The 20,661-nt window shown below is 36.8% G+C and overlaps 1 protein-coding gene across 1 annotated transcript; it reads left to right on the top strand.

Annotated features, from left to right (window-relative positions):
- The first annotated feature begins 7,865 nt into the window (after nucleotides 1–7,865).
- On the top strand, nucleotides 7,866–8,792 carry LOC119540936 (olfactory receptor 2G3-like). The gene has a single exon (XM_037844833.1). The coding sequence runs from the start codon at nucleotides 7,866–7,868 to the stop codon at nucleotides 8,790–8,792; it is 927 nt and encodes a 308-aa protein (XP_037700761.1).
- Nucleotides 8,793–20,661: the final 11,869 nt, after the last annotated feature.

The following is a 20,661-nucleotide window of genomic DNA, read 5'->3' as shown; positions in this document are numbered from 1 at the left end:
TCATATGATATTTTTTCTTTTGTGTCTGGTTTATTTCACTCAGCATGATGTCTTCAGGTTTCACTCGTGTTGTAGCATGTATCTGAACTCCATTCCATTTCATGGCAGAGAAATATTCTATTGCATGTGTATACCACATTGTATTTATCCAAGCATCTGTTGATGGGATGCTCATGGTCATGATCAGAGTTTTGCTTACTTAAGAAACTTCACATTGAAAGACTTCATGGAGATGTGCACTTACAATTTGTGTGTTTTAAATTCCATAAAACTTTACTTAATCTTGATGTACAAATTGAATAGATAGCACAGAACTGAAAAATGAACAGTAACTGAATTATATGTATATGCCTTCTAACATCTATTTGACTTTGTCCTTACGCACTCTTATTCTGGCAATATCTACATTCCCTGTTTTGTTGTCCTCTCCTGTGAGTATGACTTGAATTTACTTGCACTAACTTGCATTTGCTTGTTCCCTCAGGAACAGTTCTTCATCAGGTCTCTCAGAAACCAATGAAAGAGGGCCTGGAATGTCTTAGGTGCAATGATTTCTGGAAATAAATCTCTCCAATTATAAGAACCAAAAATATTCCCCAAGGAAGATCTCTAGAGAGTTCATATAACATTATCTCATGGTCCCAAAAGGACTGCAGAGCTCTGCCCTGTACAATACTTTTTACATAAGCAGGCAGAGACAGCTAGGTGCATCCACCCCTCCGGCACTCTCCTAACTAGAGACACTGACCTTGGGAACTCGGGATGCTCTTCTCTTCAGTGACCATTTGGAATCACTTGGATGCAAAAAGTAAGCCTCTGTCCACCAGGTGAGACCTTTTTAATGGAAATAATAAATTATCTGTACCTGATTGTGACATTATTATTATATCCTGACCTCCATTTATTTTTGAAAGTTGCAAGGCTAAAAATTAGAGCCTTTGTTAAAATGGGTTGAGTATTTCTACATCACAATAGCCGTATACTTAACATTACCACTGTTTTTCTGTATATAGTCATTTATGTAGAATAAAAACTTTCTGTTTCATGTTTAGCAATCATAATAATACACAGGAATAGGAATCATGGCTAATTTCCATTTCTACAGCTGTTTAATATCATGTTCATACTCTGAATATTGACAGTGTGAAATAGTTCATTGAACTGGGATTCATTTTTATTTTTCCCAGTAAAAATGCAAAGAAGTATCAGATATATGACAACAGTGTATCACTATCCTTTGCTTTCTTGGAAAATATGCAATTGATACTGTTTTGACTTCCTGGTTTCAAGTTGCAGGTGAGTATATATTTTATTTGGTAAATATGTCCCAGAAGCAAAGGGTCTGACAATCTCAATGTGTAGCTCTAACTGCTATTGGGTAGAGAGTCAAAGGGTGGCAGTGACAGCAAGATGTGCAGCTATCCTCAGAAAAATCAAAATGGACAGAGAAAAGAGGAGGCTACTGCTCACATTGAGCTTATGTCATGTGTTAGCTGCTTTGGAAGAATTACCCATTCATTCCTCAAAGAATTCCATTGATCTAGGAACTTAATTTTAACCATGTTAGACATTAGAGAGCTGAAGGCTAGGGAGGATAAATAAATAGTCATGGGCAGAGAAGAAGGCAGAGACTGCCATCTGATAAGGCCTTTTGTCAGGGCATGGTTTTCGTGGGGTATTTGAGAAGAAAGACTGCAACAGGAAAACTGAGTGTTCTGCCATCAGAATCAGAGTCTGAATGGAACAGAAGGCCAGAACAATCTGAACAGTAGAAAACAAGTTATCAAAACCTCAGGTTATTTTTCAAGGAAGAATTCAGGGAATTACTTGGTAGCTGGAATACCAAGAACCACTCACAGCAGTATCCCCATGTGAGTTCCTGGCCAACCACTGGGTTTTCCTCAATCCATGATAGTACCCTAAATGATGTTTGAGGCCACAAATATGTGAGATCTCTGCTTTAGGTTTTACCCTATACTTTTTTGAAATTCAAGGTATTTTTGTTACATGATTGTGGTTTCTTTATCTAATTATGGAAGCAACAAAATCTCTTTGTGAAATTAGATACATGTCCAAATACAAACAAATGAATAAACTATTAACCATTTGGGATGTCTGTGTCCATGTACAGTTGAAATTATACCTTGTTCTATTAGGAGATTTCTCTTTATCATTGGAATACTATATAGAAAATGCAGAAACTGGGTTGAGTAGAAAAAAGAATTATAGTAAGAGATGACATACCTTCCCCTTTGATTTTTAAGCCTGAGATCTGGACTCTTTTGATGAAGTCTTCCCCGATCCCGGATGAGATGAACGTATGGGCTCCTTGCCCAGCCTTGGTGGTGTCTTTTACTACTTTTCACTGCACACTTACTAACTTAACTAATATTCTCAGTCTAAAGGATGTCTTATCAAACTACAGTGACCTTGAAAAGGCACAGATATTTATTTATTGCAACCTTAATTTTTAGCACCATACCAGATATATTAGTAGATTCTCAATATGATCTTGCTAATAAACTATTTCAATATTTAATGCAACCCAGATAATTTAGAACATGATGTAAAACTCTGATTGAAGGCAAAAGAATGTCAAAATTGTGTGGACTGAGATATTTCCTCATGTGAGTCTCTCATTTTTGGCCTTTGTTGCCCCTGAGCACACATGGCCCTCAGATATTCTTGGGTTTCTGGAGAACTCTGGCTCTGATGCCAGGCTTAGGTATTGCATCTCTCCCATCCATTTGCTGTTGCAGCATCCACAGTTCCCTGACCACCAAGGGAACATCACAATATTGATAATAGGAAAAGACTGCAATAAATGAAGCATTATACATATTTGTAGCACTCATAGAAGGCAACCAAAATCACTAGTGCAAAGAATGGGTGGGTTTAAAATATAGAGAGCATGCTAGTTTAGGGGAATTTAGAGCCTGAGAACGGTAAATCAGATGTCTTTGTGTAAGTGGGAGTGGGTCTTTTAAAAACAAATTTTATTTCACTGTCTTTTTGTTTGTCTACATCCAAGGCTGATCTCCTCATTCAGCCTCCATGGAGCAAAATTACATACTCATATGTAATGCAAATAAAATAATCTAAATCTGCCTTCTTAGAAAGCATGTTCTGGAGACTCGTATAACAAGGGAAATGAGTGCCTTCACCCAACAGAGATCAGGGTAAATGAAGTGTTGCCACATTTGGAATTCATATCATCAGCCACTCAGGAAATGGAGCCAGTGCCTCAGATGTCCTGGGTTAAGGAAAGAGGAAAGAGGATGTTCTCTATTTCCCAAGTCCTGGGGATCTAGCTCAGATTCCTGGCCCTGTACTTGTCTTCATTCCTGCGTGGGAGGGTTGTGATAGCAGAATCTCTAAAAACATACTCCCAGCCTTATGGCAGAAGCTTCAGGTAGATGCATGACTGTTCATCAAAATCCCTTATTAAAAAAATAATAAACGTGTCATGGTCCTTTTCTTAATTTTATTTTTATTTTCTAATTTGTGATTGGGAGGGAGGTTGAACATTTTTTTCCCCATAGGTCCATTGGCCACTTTAAATTAGTCTCCATATCTGTTTATTCTATTGAAAAAATGTTTACTAACTTGTAAAAACTCTCCACATACTAATATTTTTTTGTGAATTTTATACCGTAAAAAACAGTTTTCCCACTTAGTGACTGAAATTTAATCATTTTTGATGCTATTATTCCAAAACTTTAAAGTAAAGCTTTTACTCTAATGTAAAATATAATCCATTATATTTGGATTACATTTCCCCATTATGGATTGAATTAAATATTTTCCTATATATTTTAATGTTCTTATATTTTGTTTAATTATTTCAACCAATTATACACTTTTATAGATCAAGTTAGATCTTTATATTATTTGCTCTATAAAAGGTTTGAGACTTTTTTCATTTATTTGTTTATTCATGTATTAGCACAAGTTGTTTCCGTATTGAAGCAAATTAGGTTTTATATCTACTTTTTTCCAGAAAAGCTCAAGAATTATTTTATTCATTACATACAGTTTTGGAGATACTTATGCCGATGATGTTAAAACTGTAAAGTAATTCGAGATTATACTTTGAAAACAATTATCTTGCAGGGACAGGTGATATGAGCCTGCATTTATTCTCATCTTCTTTAAGACAATCCTTGAAACATTTTAGTGAAGGTTTATAGTTTCATGTTGTTTCCTCATTAGAATATTTCAAACATTTTAATCCTCTCACTATTGTGAATTATATATTTTGTCATAATACTTTTGAACAATGCTAATAATTTGGGCTGTGCAGTCATTAACTTATGGTTAAATATTTTCTGTAAGACTTGTATTAATAAAAATGAGTATATGTTTGAATGATATAGAAATAAGAAGATACTCTGCTTAAATCAATTAACTTACATTTCTTTTTCTTTTAAATAATCCTATATTTTATTTCTTATTTTTGTTCATTAGGGCAGAGGTGGATGATAATAATGAGCATCCTTTATTTGTTCCTGACTTTAATGGGCACCATTCTTGTAGATTTGCAATTGTGTTAACAAAATGTTCTATATGGAGAAATTTTCATAGTTTGGAAGGTACAGGTTTTCACAAGCCACAAGAGCAACCAGTCATAAATACAATTTTAGCTTTCCACAAACTAATTCAGCAAATACCTTGAAATTGAATTTCCTCTGATGAGATCAATTGTATACTAATTATTTCTGGATATACTTCATAAATCTCAGGTTTGTCAATCATTCAAGTACATATCCAAACCCAATCAGGGTTTGCCATACAACTCATCCCAAACATTAAGGGGTTTTATGATAGATTCCTCCCACAGTGCATTGTTTGAGAAGGGGAGAGGGGAGGGAGGAGACAGATGGCCCCTGGGTACCCTCGATTAGCCTCACTGGATGTGCACAACCACCAATCTTGTCTGTTCACCCTTGGAACCAGTAGCCATGAGCCCCTCTGATTCTTGCTGGACATCCTGTTGTCCAATCATGGATCCATGAGTTTCTTAGCATCAATTCCATTTAGAATGTGGGGAACATTTCTCAGCTCAATACAATTTTACTCACCAGTATGCTTGTGCTTGTTGTTCTGTGATATTTTCAGAATATCTGTGGGAGACACAGACACTTCATCCTGTTGTCTATGCCCAATCATCCCCATGCAGTCCCTCCTGATATCCTCCTGTCATTTTATATAAGGCACCTCTAGTAGGCCACATCCAGGTAGCCAGTTGGGATATGACCTTCAGTGACATCTACCCAACCATATGTTCCCAAAGGGGTGACCTTTCTATAAATCTTGCCATTTCTCATGGCATTTCATAGTTTTCTCTTTCTCAACAAGATTTGACAGGCATAAATTCAATGCTATCAATTAACCCTAAATTGATTTCTGTTTCCTACCAGATTTGTAGGAAGCAGCAAGAGGAGGGTCTCAATCAAAGTGTCTCTTATTTTTAATAATTATACATATATGTATTTAAGATTTACAGGTTCGGGAATTAAAGACTGTGATGCCTTAGCTCTATCCAATTATCCTCTAATGTCCCTTCTCTGAAGCTATGGGAAAAGAGGGCAAGTACAGCCCCAGACCAAAAACAATTTTTCAGTGGATGTAATTCTTGTAGTAAACATCATCACCTTATTACATAGTGTTCTAGTTTGCTAATGCTGCCAGAATGCAAAACACCAGAGATGGATTGGCTTTTATAAAAGGGAGTTTATTTGGTTACAAAGTTACAGTCTTAAGGCCATAAAGTGTCCAAGATAACACATAAGCAATTGGGTACCTTCACTGGAGGATGGCCAATGGTGTCCAGAAAACCTCAGTTAGCTGGGAAGGCACGTGGCTGGCATCTGCTCCAAAGTTCTGGTTTCAAAATGGCTTTCTCCCAGGACTTTCCTCTCTAGGCTGCAGTTCCTCAAAAATTTCAGTCTTAGTTGCACTTGGGATATTTGTCCTCTCTCAGCTTCTCCGGAGCAAGAGTATGCTTTCAATGGTCATCTTCAAACTGTCTCTCATCTATAGCTCCTCTCTCAGCTTCTGTGCATTCTTTAAAGTGTCCCTCTTGGCTGTATGAGCTTGCTCCTTCCATCTGATCTTGTATAGGTGCTCCGGTAATTTAATTCAGACCCACCCTGAATGGATGGGCCAATACCTCCATGGAAATTATCCAATCAGAGTCATCACCCACAGTTGGGTGGGGCACATCTCCATGGAAACACTCAAAGGATTACAGTCTAATTAACACTGATAGATCTGCCCACACAAGATTATGTCAAAGATAATGGCATTTGGGGGGACAAAATACATTCAAACTGGCACACATAGTATGATATTAATGAATTGTTTAGATGATCTGTGACTTTTATTCATTTATTTATTCACTATTGAAGTGCATACTATGCACAAGGCCTGCAAATAACTCCATATAAAGAAGTAGTAAAGCACCATCTCTGCTCATAAAGAGCTCAACTGTAAAAAGAAGGAAAAATCAGATGTGAAAATAAATGAATATTACCAAGCTCTCTGGGTCCTAGGATTAAGCTATTTATAAAAAGAAGAAATTATGGTCATGTTTGCATGTCTAGAAAAAAGAGAAGGCACCAATAAATTCATAACAGGAATGGAGAAGGAAAGAAATAACATCATGAATAAAGATAAGATATCATTAGTATATGCTATGCATTCATGGAAAGATAAAGATTTCAGTATGGCTCTGAAATAGCAGGCAAGACTCTAATTGTGCAGTGCTTCTGTGCTGTTATGATAGATATTACATATCTCTGTAAATAACAGAGCCCCAAAAAGAGCTGTAACATGCAATAATACAAGCAATTCTGCTACTGAGAGATACAAGTGCCGCTAGTGAATGTAGAATTAGCTGAAAGGAAATGACAGTGGAAATTGGGGCCTCCTAAAAACCCATTATATGGGTCCATATAGGGATTATCAATTTTAAGCAAAGATGACAGCCATAGGACATGTTAACTGGGTAGAATCCTATTAATTCTATAGTCATTGAATTGGAATCCCAGAAATGAGGATTTACAAATAAATCCCAGGTGTCAAGTTGGACAACCATGTACAGGAGGAAAAAGTATTTTAAGAGAAATTTTTAAAAAGTCTGTTTTGGGCATTCTGACATATTATGGATTAAATATATAAAAGACAATGTGTAATGTAAACCTACAAGTCAAGCATTTTAGGTTCCATATAATCATTCAAAAAAGACATTTCATTGGGAGTAATAGAATTTTATTTTAGCTGGTTGATAGAAATTTCTCAAGAATAGGGAAAGAGAGGAATTACAACCAGTTATGGAGACTTGGACAGAGGATAATAAGTAGTAGCAAAAAAATATAGGGGGCCCCATGCAAGCTATGTAAAGTTAGCACACTTAAAAGGAATTATTTTTAAAAGTTAGCATCTTTATTTTCTAAAACACAATAAAATGCATTAATGTTGAAACACCAGGAAGAGTTAAAATGTTTTAATAAATAGAAAAGTAATATAGGAACTTCTTCTCTCTATAGATATCCAGAATTTAAGAGGATGATTTTGCAGTTGTTTCTCTCTCTGAATCTCTCTCTCTGTTTTCTCTCTTCCTTTTACTCAGGCCAGAAGAATTGGAACCAATGCAAATCGAGTCATCAAATTAATTACATCATTTACTGATATATCACCAAGTAAACAAGTTCCTTAATCGGTTAGATTTTTCCACTGAGAGAAGTTGCACCTCTGCAGACAAAACCTCTTTAGTTGCACTGCATAGAATGGTCCAAGGTAGTTTCCTATTTGTTTCCTCACTTATTGTATGCATATCAGTAAAATTTCAAGGGGAATGAAAAATGCCTAATCAGACAAGAGTGGCACAATTCATCCTCAGGGGCTTTTCAGATACCCCAGAATTGAAATTTGTGGTCATCTTATTTTTCTTGTTTGACTACATGTTTGTCCTCCTGGGAAACAGCTCCATCATCATAGCAGTGATCAGAGAAAGCCGGCTCCACTCTCCCATGTATTTCTTCCTGAAGAACTTGTGTTTTTTGGACTTGTGCTACACCTCTGTCACCATCCCCAAGGCCCTGGTGAGCTCCCTCATGGGCTCTGGGGTCATTTCCTACCTGGAGTGTGTAGCTCAGCTTTACATGCTTATTACACTTGGTTCTACTGAGTGCTTTCTGCTCACAGCCATGGCCTATGACCGGTGTTTGGCCATTTACAGGCCCCTGCTCTATGCCTCCAGGATGAGTCAGAAACTTTGTGCTGAACTGGTAATCATGGCCTGGGTGGCTGGGGCCCTATACTCAACCTTCCACACTCTCAACACCTTCTCCCTCCCCTTCTGTGGGCCCAATATTGTTGAACATTTCTTCTGTGACATTCCTCCGGTCATGAGACTTTCCTGCTCTGATTTCCACATCAACGAGGAAGTGGGCTTTGCTGTTAGTAGCTGTGTCGTCATGAGTTCCTTTGCCCTCACAATCCTCTCCTATGTCTTCATCATCTCCACAATTGCTCGGATACCCTCTGTGGACGGTAGGTGGAAAGCCTTCTCCACCTGTTCCTCACATCTAGCCACAGTTATTTTGTTCTATGGAACCGGAAGTTTCACATACTTGAGACCTGCCTCCCAGTACTCCCCAACCCGGGGTCGTCTGGCCTCCACTTTCTACTCCGTTGTCACACCTACCTTGAACCCTGTAATCTATTGTCTGAGGAACAAAGACATGAAAGGTGCACTGCGGAAACTGTATTGTGGAAAAAAACATTAAATATTAGAGTGTGAAAACATGTGGACTCTTCAGAAATTCAATGACTGGTTATGGAGCCAAACCTCACTTCATTACTCACCATCCTTTTGTCCTCTGATATTTGCACTGGTGATGACGCCAATTGTAGGTTATCTCCCCATGCCACTGCAGAGCTGCTTCTCTTCTCTCTAAATAATTCTTCTCCCCAGTTCTCACTGATTCCTTTAATTTAGCAATATGTGCATTTTGATATTTCTCCATATAATACCATAATATTGTGCTTTTGTATAAGAAAACAAAACAAACAAAGAAACTTTCTTTTACTTTGTATATCTGGGAAAATTCAATAATTCCTTGGCTTTAATTATTTCTCTTAAACATTTATCATCATTGTCATGTAATGACTCCCAGTCTTCTATTTCCAACATTCTCTTCACCACATTTACCTGAACATACAATAAGAAATTTATTTTTGACACTTCAAAAATCTACTTATTCTTTCTCCTCAACCACTAAACTGCTTTTTTGTGCCTATCTAAGTTGTTCAGATAGCACCATTATAATTCCAATTTACCAGGCTAAAATATTTTAAGTTCTTCATTTCATCTTTATTATTTATTCTTCTAAATATAATTGGTATATAAAATGTTTTTTTTCCCAAATATATCATTGATCCATACATGCTGCATTTTCTCAGTGCAGGATTCTTTTTCTCTTTTCTGGAATCAACTATGATTATGGAATTCAGTGATTTTCAAGAATAACTTATTTTTCATGAAAATAGCACCCTTTATCCAAACAACACTTAATATCATAGCCTCCAGTTAGGGTCAAAGTGAACATTAATGTGGAAATGTGGTCTCAGTGATGAGCACAATTCTCTCCTTCCCCCCACACCACCAATTTTTCCCTTGGCACCACTTGGATAAATACTTCAGAACCCCTGGTGCACAACTGAGTTACTAGCTTGGTTCATCTTCCAGCTCTTTCTCCAATTCATTGCCAACAAGGGCATAGGGTTTTCTTCTCAAATGTGGATCAACTCATGCCATGACAATAAAGTCCTTCAATGATTCTGCCACTGCTGTGACATACAAATCAAGGTTGTGACATAATTTGTATTACTGTTCATCATATGAGACTCATTTGCATTTGTTCACACCTTCACCTACCCACTCAAACCATTACATCTCAAGACATAGAGGATTATATTTCATTTTCCTACTTTGCAGTAAACACTACCTGGAATATCCATCACTATTTTTTGTAGAATTCAAATGCCACTTCCTCTGTGATGTGCAGATAATTTTCTGTGATAATCATCAGATCATTAGTCAGACATAGAGTTCTTTAAATATCCTTTATATATGACAAACTTTATTGCTTTGTGATTATTCATTTTATATCAGGGTCTTCCAATAGACAACAAACATAAAACAAATCTCTAAACAACAACTAATGTCCTAAATTTACAGTGCATAAAGGAAATCATGAGATGTGCAATAATCAAACAGATATCAAATCCGTAAAACAAAACCCAAACCGAAACTCAGCACCTTCAAATACAAAACCCAAAATTATTTCCCATTTACACTGAGTCCATATTTTTATGGCCATTCTTTTTCATGGTATCTTGGTCTTTCATGAAAAGGAGTATTGTGTCTGTTTTAGCACCACAAAAACTCAGACATTTCAGTCATTTATATCCAATATGTAGTTGGGTGTACATACTTGTATAATGGATTCATTGAAATTTGTTTTCAACTTTATTTTCAGAACCTGCATGAATTTCATATCAAAGGAACTGGCCAAAAAGACAGAGCTGTCTGAAACCTCTTCACAGACTCTAGATCTATGATAGACTTAGAGTTCTTACTAGCTCTGTGGTTTTTACTCTTTCACTTGGAAGCAATAAAATGGTGTATACCCCCTGTTCTACAGATCATTCACATCACCATTTTTCCTCATGAATAATTAATCAATATTAGATTTCTGTTTAATGATTCCTACTGATCACAAAAATAATTTCAATAAAACATTTCCAAGCATCTTCCTCTCCAAGCTGAGATGTGCCTGTTCAGTTTTATTGAATTTGCAGAACAGCTCTTCCTACTTCCAATGGCACTGCCATCTGCCAACTCCTGCAATATGAATGCACATTAGACCATTGTCTACTGGTTCAATCCTGTACTACTGTCTGCCATGAAGTATGTAACAGGATTTTATCCTATTTTAGTTTTCATTTCTTCTGGGAAAATAAATTCTTTTTTTTTTTTTTGGATAAAGTGTTCCAGTCTCCGTGTAGTTAAGAATTTCTTCAGATATTTTAGGTAGACACAGTTTCTCATCCCAAATCTTCCAGGGTTATGCTTCACCAAATTTGTATTCCCTTTCACACTTTGTAATCAATCTATGACATCTTGGATCCATATCTGGAAGAAATTATTAATCTTTTTTCTCAAAAATTAAATTTAATGTCATCAAACTTCCCACTCCTTTATGCAGTATTTCTTGTACATATCTCCTTTTTCTGTCCCATTTTAAAATATTATTCTTAAAGTACAGACTCCCTTTACATCAACATTGGATTATATCTTAAAGCATCTTTATTACCATCCTTCCTTTTCTATCTTGCCTACACAACTCACATTAGAATAATTTTTATCGAACTCACTTCAAAAATGCTGTACTTCTCAAGTCAAAATCTTCCTATTTTCAATTTTGTTAGGAAGGGTAAATAAAAACCCAATTGTACATGAATTTTATTCAGTTCATAATTTTAAAAATTTCCTTTACTTTTAGCATTTCTTTCTCTGTTGAAGCATTGTCAAGTTTGTTGTGGTTTCATGTGCCTACTCAACTATGTTAAGTTGTCCTTATTTGTATTCAAGTAAGCACTGGTATTACTGTTACTGTGAGGGTATTTCATAGATGGATTTAAATCATTAGACACTTGATTGCATCTGTGGTTGATTACATCCATAACCAACAAAGGAGGATGCTTTTAACCATGAGAGGAGACTTCTCATCCCATCAGTTGAAGACTTTAATGGTAGAACTGAGGATTTCATCTGCCAGAAGGAATCAATTCTTTCTCTTCCTCCGCCAGCCTGCATATCCTAGGGAAATCAATTTCTCCATTATTACTGTTTCCAACTTTTGGCCTGCCTTTCCAAATTTGGACTTGCCAATCTCCATGGTCACAGGAGACATTTCTTGTTATAAATCTCTCTCTCTCTCTCTCTCTATCTCTCTCTCTCTCGATTTCAATGAGGACTAGTTCTTCAGAAAGAGAATTATAAGGATGACATTTCTGAGATGTTTCTGGGGATCTAGGTATTTGTTCTTAATTTGATAGATTAAAATGTATTACTTATTCTATTTCCAATGATCAAGAGGGCACCAAGTGTCTCTGCAGTGAATGGCAATAGAGACATGCAAAATTTCATCATCAGATACAATTATTCAAAAGTTTATAAAAAGAATGGTTCAGATAACAGTGTATTTCATAACACTGAAGTTTTGTGAAGTTAAGAGGCATAACGAAGTTTGCTGGTGGTTCCTAAATATGTTGGATAAATTTGTTAAAGGAAAATAATGCCAGATGTCCAAATTCCCAGGTCAATCACTGTAGGAAGGACAGGAAAATTTCTATGTGTTACATGGAAGGAATTCTTATCCTGTAGCTACAGACTGGAGATTTCTGAAAAGCAGATGCAGAGTCTCATTGTGCCAGTGGTTTATGTACAAAATGAACTGAAATCACAAACTTCCATGTGTCTGCTGTTAAATTCAGGGCATTGGTTAGGAAGGATTTGGATCCTGGATGTTGGAATGGGGACATTTGGACTGATTATGATGATTTGAGGGACACTGAGTTCTGAGATTCTGCTGTATTTTCTTTACCAGATAGGATAGTTTGAAGCTGTTATGTATCAAAAAAAAAGGTGATTTTCTTTTAATCAATTCCTGTGGATGCAGACCTATTGTAGGTGGGACCTTTTGCTTAGGTTAGTTCATTGAGATGTGACCTACCTCACTCAAGGTGAGTCTCAATCCTCTTACTGGATTTCTTTATGAGAAAATAAAGCACATACAGAAGCTAAGAGACGAAATTAGGAGAAGCTCACAGAAAAAGCCCCAGAGAAACTAAGAGAGGTCCCTCAGAAAGCAAAGAGGAATCCACTGAAGCCAGAAGCTGAAAGCAACAAAACTCAGGAGAGAAGGACCAGCAGATGCTGGCCATGTGAATCCCCATGTAACAGGTGTCCAGGGTGCCAGCAGCCTGTCTTCAGAGTCCAGGTAACATCCTGTTGATGCCTTGAGTTGGACATTTCATGACCTAAGAACTGTATATTTGTAAATTATATGTTAATAAATCCCCATTGTAAAAGCCAACCCATCTCTGGGTTGCATTCTGGCAACTTTAGCAAACTGAAACACCATATATACCTATAAAGTTCTACCTTCGGGAAACAGCCATCACATCTGCATATGAAGGGATTTACACCACTTTGCCTGTTAATCTTGTAACTGTTTCCCATGAGGAAACAGCCATCCCTCCTCTGTCTGAAGAGATTAACTCTGTTTAACCAGATGGAAATTTTTTTTATTTTGAGGAATTTTCATGTACCTGCTTTATGTTTTGCTGCTTGTACTTTGTGTGGAAGGTCTAAGAAGCTACCTTCTATTACTAGGTCTTGAAGATGTTTCCCTATATTAACTTCTGGGAGTTTCATGGTAGTGTCTCTTATTTGAGGTCTTTGATCCACTTTGAGTTAATTTTTGTGTAGGGTGTGAGGTAGGGGTCCTCATTCATTCTTTGGATATGTATATCCCCCAATCCCATTTGTTGAAGAGACTGTTCTGTCCAGTTCAATGGATTTGGGGGCCTTATTAAAAAACCTGTTGACCAGAGATCTGTGGATCTATTTCTGAACTCTTGACTTGATTCCCCTGATCAATATGTCTATCTTTGTGCCAATACTATGCTGTTTTGACCATGGTGGATCTAGAGTAGGCTTTAAAACCAGGAAGTGTAAGTCCTCCCACTTTGTTCTTCTTTTTTTAGAATGCTTTTGGCAGTTCAAGTGACTTTTCCCTACCAAGTAAAGTTGATGACTCGCTTTTCCAAGTTTGCAAAGTAGGTTGTTGGAATTTGTATTGGAATTGCATTGACTCTGTAAGATCAGTCAGTGGGTAGAATTTAAATCTTAACAATGTTTAGCCTTCCTATCCATGAATATGGAATATCTTTCCACCTAATTTTTATTCTTTTTCTAATTTTTTTTAAGTATCATTTTCTAATTTTCTGTGTAGAGGTCTTTTACATCCTTGGTTATGTTTATTCCTAGGTACTTGACTTTTTAAATTGCTATTACGAATGGAATTTTTTTCTGTTTGCCTCTTCTGTTGGTCATTTCCAGTGTATAGGAACAGTAGAGATATGTGCATTAAACACGTATCCCACCACTCTGCTGAATTTGTTTATTAGCCCAAGTAACTTTGCAGTCAATTTCTCAGAATATTCCAAGTATAAGATCATATCATCTGCAAATAATAACAGTTTTAATATTTCCTTTCCAGTTTGTATGTCTTTTATTTCTTTGTCTTGACAAATTGCTCTAGATAGAACTTCTTGGATAATTTTGAATACTAGTGGTGACAATGGGCATTGTTGTCTCATTCCCAATCTTAGGTGGAAGGCTTTCAGACTCTCCCTGTTCAGTACTATACTGGCTGTGGGTTTTTCATATATGAACTTTATCATATTGAGGGAATTTCCTTCAATTGCTGTGTGTTTAGAAGCTTTTCTTAATCAATAAGGAATACTGAATTTTGTTGAATGTTTTTACAGTATCTATCAATATGATCATTTGATTTTACCCTTTCAATTTGTTAATGTTTTGTATTTCATTGATCCATTTCTTATGTTGAATCACCCTTGCATGCCAGAAATGAACCCCACTTGGTCGTGGTGCATAATTCTTTTAATGTGCTTTTGGATTCAATTTGCAATTATTTTGTTGAGAATTTTGCCTCTGTATTCATTAGGGAGATTGGCCTGCAGTTTTCACTTCTTGTAGTATTCTTATCTGGTTTTGGTATTAGAGTGATATTAGCTTAATAAAATGAGTTCAGTAATGTCCTTTTTCTTCAATTTTTTGAAAGTGTTTGAGCAAGTACAGTTTCAGTTCTTTTTGGAAAGTTTGGTGCAATTCCCCTGTGAAACCATCTGGCACTTAGCTTTTATTTGTAGGAAGATTTTTGATGACAGATTGGATCTCTTCTTGCAATCAGTTTGTTGAGGTCTTCTATTTCTTCTTGGGTCAGTATAGGTTGTTCATGCATTTCCAGAAAATTGTTCACTTCTTCTAGGTTACCTAGTTTGTTGCCATAAAGTTGTTCATAGTATCCTCTTATGCTGTTTTAAATTTCTTTGTGAGTGTGCCAGTTTGGATGTATTATGTCCCCCCAAATGACCTGTTCTTTGATGCAATCTTGTGAGGGCAGACATATTAGTGTTGGTTCAGTTGGAATCTTTTGATTGTTTCCATGGAGATGCGATTCAATCAACTGTGGGTGAGAATTTTGATTGGATAATTTGCATGGAGGCATTACCCCACCCATTCAGGATGGGTCTGAATTGAATCACTGGAGCCATATAAAACAGCTGACAAACAGAAGGAACTGATTGCTGCAACTTAGAGAGACATTTTGAAGACAGCTGTTGAAAGCAGAATTTTGCTCCAGAGAAGATAAGAGAGGACAAATGCCCCAAGAGCAACATTTTGAAGAATGCACAGGAACTGAGAGAAGAGCAGGATCTCATCTCAGGATCAGCAGATGCCAGCCACGTGCCTTCCCAGCTAACTGGGGTTTTCTGGACACCATTGGCCATCCTTCAGGGAAGGTACCTGATTGTTTTTGCCTTATCTTGGACACTTTATGGCCTTAAGACTGTAACTGTGTAACCAAATAAACCCCCTTTATAAAAGCCAATCCATTTCTGGTATTTTGCATGATGGCAGCATTAGCAAACTAGAAGAGTGAGCCATAGTAATGACCTCATTCTCACTTTCTGATTTTGTTTATTTTGGTCTTCTCTCTTTTTGACTTTGTTAAGTTTAGCTAAGGGGTTGTCAATCTTGTCAATCTTCTCAAAGAACCGACTTTTGATTTTATTTATTTCTATTTTTTTTGTTCTTTAGGTCATTTATTTCCACTTTAATCCTTATTATTTCTTTTCTTGTACTTGCTTTAGAGTTATTTTCCTGATAATTCTATAGCATCTCCAGTTGTTCAGTTAGGTCTTTTGTTTTCACTCTTTATTCATTTTTGGTGTATGCACTTAGAGCTGCCAATTTCCCTCTCAGTACCACCTTCGCCGCATCCCATATGTTTTGATAAGTGGTATTCTTGTTTTTGTTCATCCCTAGATATTTACTGTTTTCTCTTGCAACTTCTTCTTTGACCCACTGATTCTTTATGAGTGTGTTGTTTAATCTCCATATATTTGTGAAAGATATGGTTCTTTGTTGATTATTGATCTGTAGTTACATTTCACTATGCTCAGAGAATGTGCTTTAAATAATTTCAATATTTTTACCTTTATCAAGGCATGTTTTGTGCCCCAGCATATGATCTATCCTGGAGAATTTTCCATGAGTGCCAGAGAAGAATGTATATTCTGATAATTGGGAATGTAACAATCTATATGTCTTTAAAATATAATTCATTTATCACATTGCTTAGGTTTCCAATTTCCTTATTGGTCCTAAGTGTATTTTTTCTATCTGTAGAAGAGAATTGTGTATTTAAGTCTCCCACTATAATTGAAGAAATATCTATTGCTCCTTTTAGTTTTGGCAATGTTTTTCTCATGTACTTTAGAGCTCCTTGATTGGGTGCAAAATATTTATGACTGTTATTTCTTTTTGGTGAATTGTCCCTTTTATTAATACATAGAGTCCTTCTTTGTCTCATATCATATCTTTGCATTTGAAGTCTATTTTTTTCTGATTTTAGCATAGCTACACCTGCTTTCTTTTGGTTTCAGCTATGATGGAATATATTTTTCCATCCTTTCACTTTCTAACTCTTTGTATTGCTGGGTCTAAGATGAGTCATTTATAAACAGCATATAGATGTGTCATGCATTTTAAACCTTTCTGCCATTCTGTATCTTTTAATTGGGAATTTTAATCCGTTCACATTCAAAGATATTACTGTGAAGGCAGTTCTTGAACCAGCCATCTTCCCCTTTGGTTTTAAGTTGTCAGATCTATTTCCCCCCTCTATTTTTTCCTTTAACTTACTCTTACTAATACTCTAGTTACATGCTCTCCTCCAGACCTTGCTCTCCTTTCTTCTTTCTCAGCTGGTAAAGCTCCCTTTAATATTTCTTGCAGGGCAGGTCTCTTGTTAACAAATTCTCTCAGTATTAGCTTGTGAAAATTTTAAACACCCCCTCAATTTTGAAGGAGAGCTTTGCTGGATAAAGTATTCTGGGGCTGGCAATTTTTCTCTTTCAGAATGTTAAATATGTCATGCAACTGCATTCTCTCCTCCATTGTGCCCACTAAGAAGTCATTACTTATTCTTATGTGATTCCCTTGTATATGCTGAATTGATTCTCTCTTGCTGTTTTCAGGACTTTTTCCTCTTTATCATTTGACAATCTGATTAATATATGTCTCGTAGTATCTCTATTTGGTTTTAATCTATTTGCTGTTCTTGGGGTTCTTTAATTTGCATATTTATATTGTTTATAAGGTTTGGGGAGTTTTCCCCAACTACATCCTCAAATACTCTTCCTAGCTTTTTACTCTTCTCTTCTCCTTCTGAGACACCAGTGATTCTTATATTTGTGCACTTCCTATGGTCCTTCATTACCCTGAGATCCATTTCAAAATTTTCTATTTTATTCCACCACTTGTTCTTTTGTCCTTTTGCATTCAATTGCCCTGCTAACTAATTCACTTATTCTGCTTCTCCAGATCTGCTGTTAGTATGTTTTTAATTTCATCCACAGTAACTTTTATTTCTCTAAGGTCTGCAATTTTTTATTTACTCTTTCAAATTCTTCTTTATACTCTTCTAGAGTCCTCTTGATCTCCTTCATATCTTTAGCCAATCCATTGAAGTTGTTTTGGAGATTTGTGTATAAATCTTTGATTAATTGCTCCAGATTCTGAGTCTCTTCCAGCTTTTTAATTTGGTCATTTAACTTGTCCATATCTACTTGTGTTTTCATATATTTTGTGATTTTCTGTTGGCTTTGGGGCATTTTCTTATCTTGATAAGAAATGTTGTGAGACATTTTCTTGATAAGAAATTTTCTTATCTTGATAAGATTATTTTGTGATATGCAGGATTATTTGAGCATTTATATATAATTTGGCAGAGCTACTAGATTGCACATTCACTGTCTTCCCAGCAGATGGAATTCTCAAATCCCTCTTATTCTCAAGACAGCTTTCCTCAAGTTTGTCTGTACACAGTGCAGTGTCCAAACCAGGTGGAAATCCAGTCAGCTAACCAGTTCTTCATGTGCACTGGGGACCATCAGCCCTGGGGTTGGGGGCTGGTCCCTGTGCAGTTCAGCAGGGAGTCCACTTAAGGACACAGTGAGTCTGGTGATTCTCAGTCCTCTGAGTGTATTACTGTCTGACTGAGGGTGCTGAATGTCTCATCTTCCAGCTCAAATGAGCCCTGCTCCCAGTTCACCATGTTCCCAGGAGCCTCTGGGCTCAGGAGGGGCTCCTGGCATTTTCATGCAGTGCCGTCACTTCTCCCCACCTTTCATCTGTGCACACTGTGGGCTTCCATGGAGGAAGAGTAAATGCAGTCACCACAAGGCCACTGAATCCTGAGTTCCCACATGGGAGCTCCCAGCAATGGGGCTGTGAAGTCATAGCTCCCCAACTGCAGAAATTGGTGCATGGGGAGTGGATAGTTGCTCCCTCCCTTGCTTGGTGGCTGGCTCCAGCCACCAGCCCCTGGCAGTGTTCCCATTCAAATAAACTCACCCCAAACTTTCAGATGCAATTTCTCCACTTTTTAATCTAAGCCCTTTCTCTGTGTTGTAGAAGTCCCTCTCTGGCCAGTCACACTCTGGAATTCTTGCTTTTGGAGCTTTCTGCCCTTTCTCTAGTTTTTCATGGAGGAGAAGTTTGCTCTGCCTCTCCTATTCTGCCATCTTCCCAGAAGTCCAGTAATCGTCTTCTTAATACCCTTTAGCTCTATATCCATATTTTCCTTCATCTCTTTAATTGATTTAGGAGATTTGTTTTAACTTCTGTGATTAGTTCTTCCAAATTTTATCTCCCCTGAAGTTTTAATTTTTTCTCATGACTGAGTGTTATGTTCTGATTTCTAAGTATGGCTTGTAATTTTTTGCTCATATCTAGGCATATTTATATTTTGATGAGTTAACTTCAAATTTCAGTTTCTGCCTCTTGTCTAGGGTTTTATTGTTGATTGGCTTTGTGTTAAATATCTTCTTTAATGCTTGGTACAGCTTATTTGACAGCTTTAGAATAGCCTATGTATAACTGTTCAAGTTTTCTCAGCCTTCTTAATCTTTCTTGCCCTGGATATGTGGTACATTTCATAAGATTATATTATTTGTGCAATTGTTTCACCTCCAGGAGAAAGCTTCCTTTCTTGTGGTTTTTCTCCAGGAATCTTGATCTTTTTTGTTGTTTTTGTTCAGAATTTTCTCTAGTACCCATGATTTGTTTATATTCTATCCCTCATTCAGCATCCCTTTTCTTATGCTTTTCAACTTTGTCTTATAGCAGTCCAGGTTTGGTGATAATTTTCTGCCCCAGATTTCTTCCCCATTAGTGTATCTCACCCTTGGCAGGCAGATCATTTCAATCCAGAAAGTGGGTCACTCCAGAAAAATCTGTTTTTCAGCATTTGTGAAGCATGGACAATGGAATCTGGATTGGATGCATACAGTTCTCACCAGCATTCTGCTATAGTCTTCTTTTTTTGCCTGCCCTGGAGTTTTTTTTGTACACAGCATGACTTACCAGCTTGTCTGTATCTCCAAGAATCTCCAAGTGCAAGCATTTGTGTTAACTCTTGAGTTCTCTTAAGTACTCCAGTGAACTAACCAAGACCCATCCAGAATGGATGGGATCACATCTTCATGGAAATAATTTAATCAAGGTCCTCACCACCAGTTGGGTGAGTCACATCTCCATGGAAACCCTCAATCAAAAGTTTCCAACCAACAAGATTGGGTTAAATATCATGGCTCTTCTGGGGTCCATAACAATTTCAAATTGGCACAGTATGTTATGCTCTGAGTACAGCATTGCAATTTATGGACTTCTTACATACTGATAAATCTGTTTTTCTTTATCAGTTCTAAAAAAATATTGGGGAAACATTAACATATGTAATTAACAAGAAATTTGCCCAAGTACATCATATAAAGAGAACATACACAATAATTTAATAACTCAAAATAAGATAAAATTAAAAATCAACCTACTAGAAATACAAGTGGCCAAGAAACACATGAAAAAATGTTCAGCTTCACTAGCTATTAGAGAGATGAAAATTAAGACCACAATGAGATACCATCTCACACCAATTAGAATGGCTGCCATTAAACAAACAGGAAACTACAAATGCTGGAGGGGATGTGGAGAAATTGGAACTCTTATTCACTGTTGGTGGGACTGTATAATGGTTCAGCCACTCTGGAAGTCAGTCTGGCAGTTCCTTAGAAAACTATATATAGAGATACCCTTCAATCCAGCAATTGTGCTTCTCGGTATATACCCGGAAGATCGGAAAGCAGTGACACAAACAGATATCTGCACGCCAATGTTCATAGCAGCATTATTCACAATTGCCAAGAGATGGAAAC

This window comes from Choloepus didactylus, chromosome 7, assembly GCF_015220235.1.
Source record: "Choloepus didactylus isolate mChoDid1 chromosome 7, mChoDid1.pri, whole genome shotgun sequence".
In the NCBI taxonomy this organism is placed as follows: Eukaryota; Metazoa; Chordata; class Mammalia; order Pilosa; family Megalonychidae; genus Choloepus; species Choloepus didactylus.
This window is presented reverse-complemented; position numbering and strand designations above follow the sequence as displayed.

Bases quoted from the DNA above. Each gene is read 5' to 3' on its own strand.
- LOC119540936 (XM_037844833.1), top strand. From the start codon at position 7,866: ATGCCTAATCAGACAAGAGTGGCACAATTCATCCTCAGGGGCTTTTCA.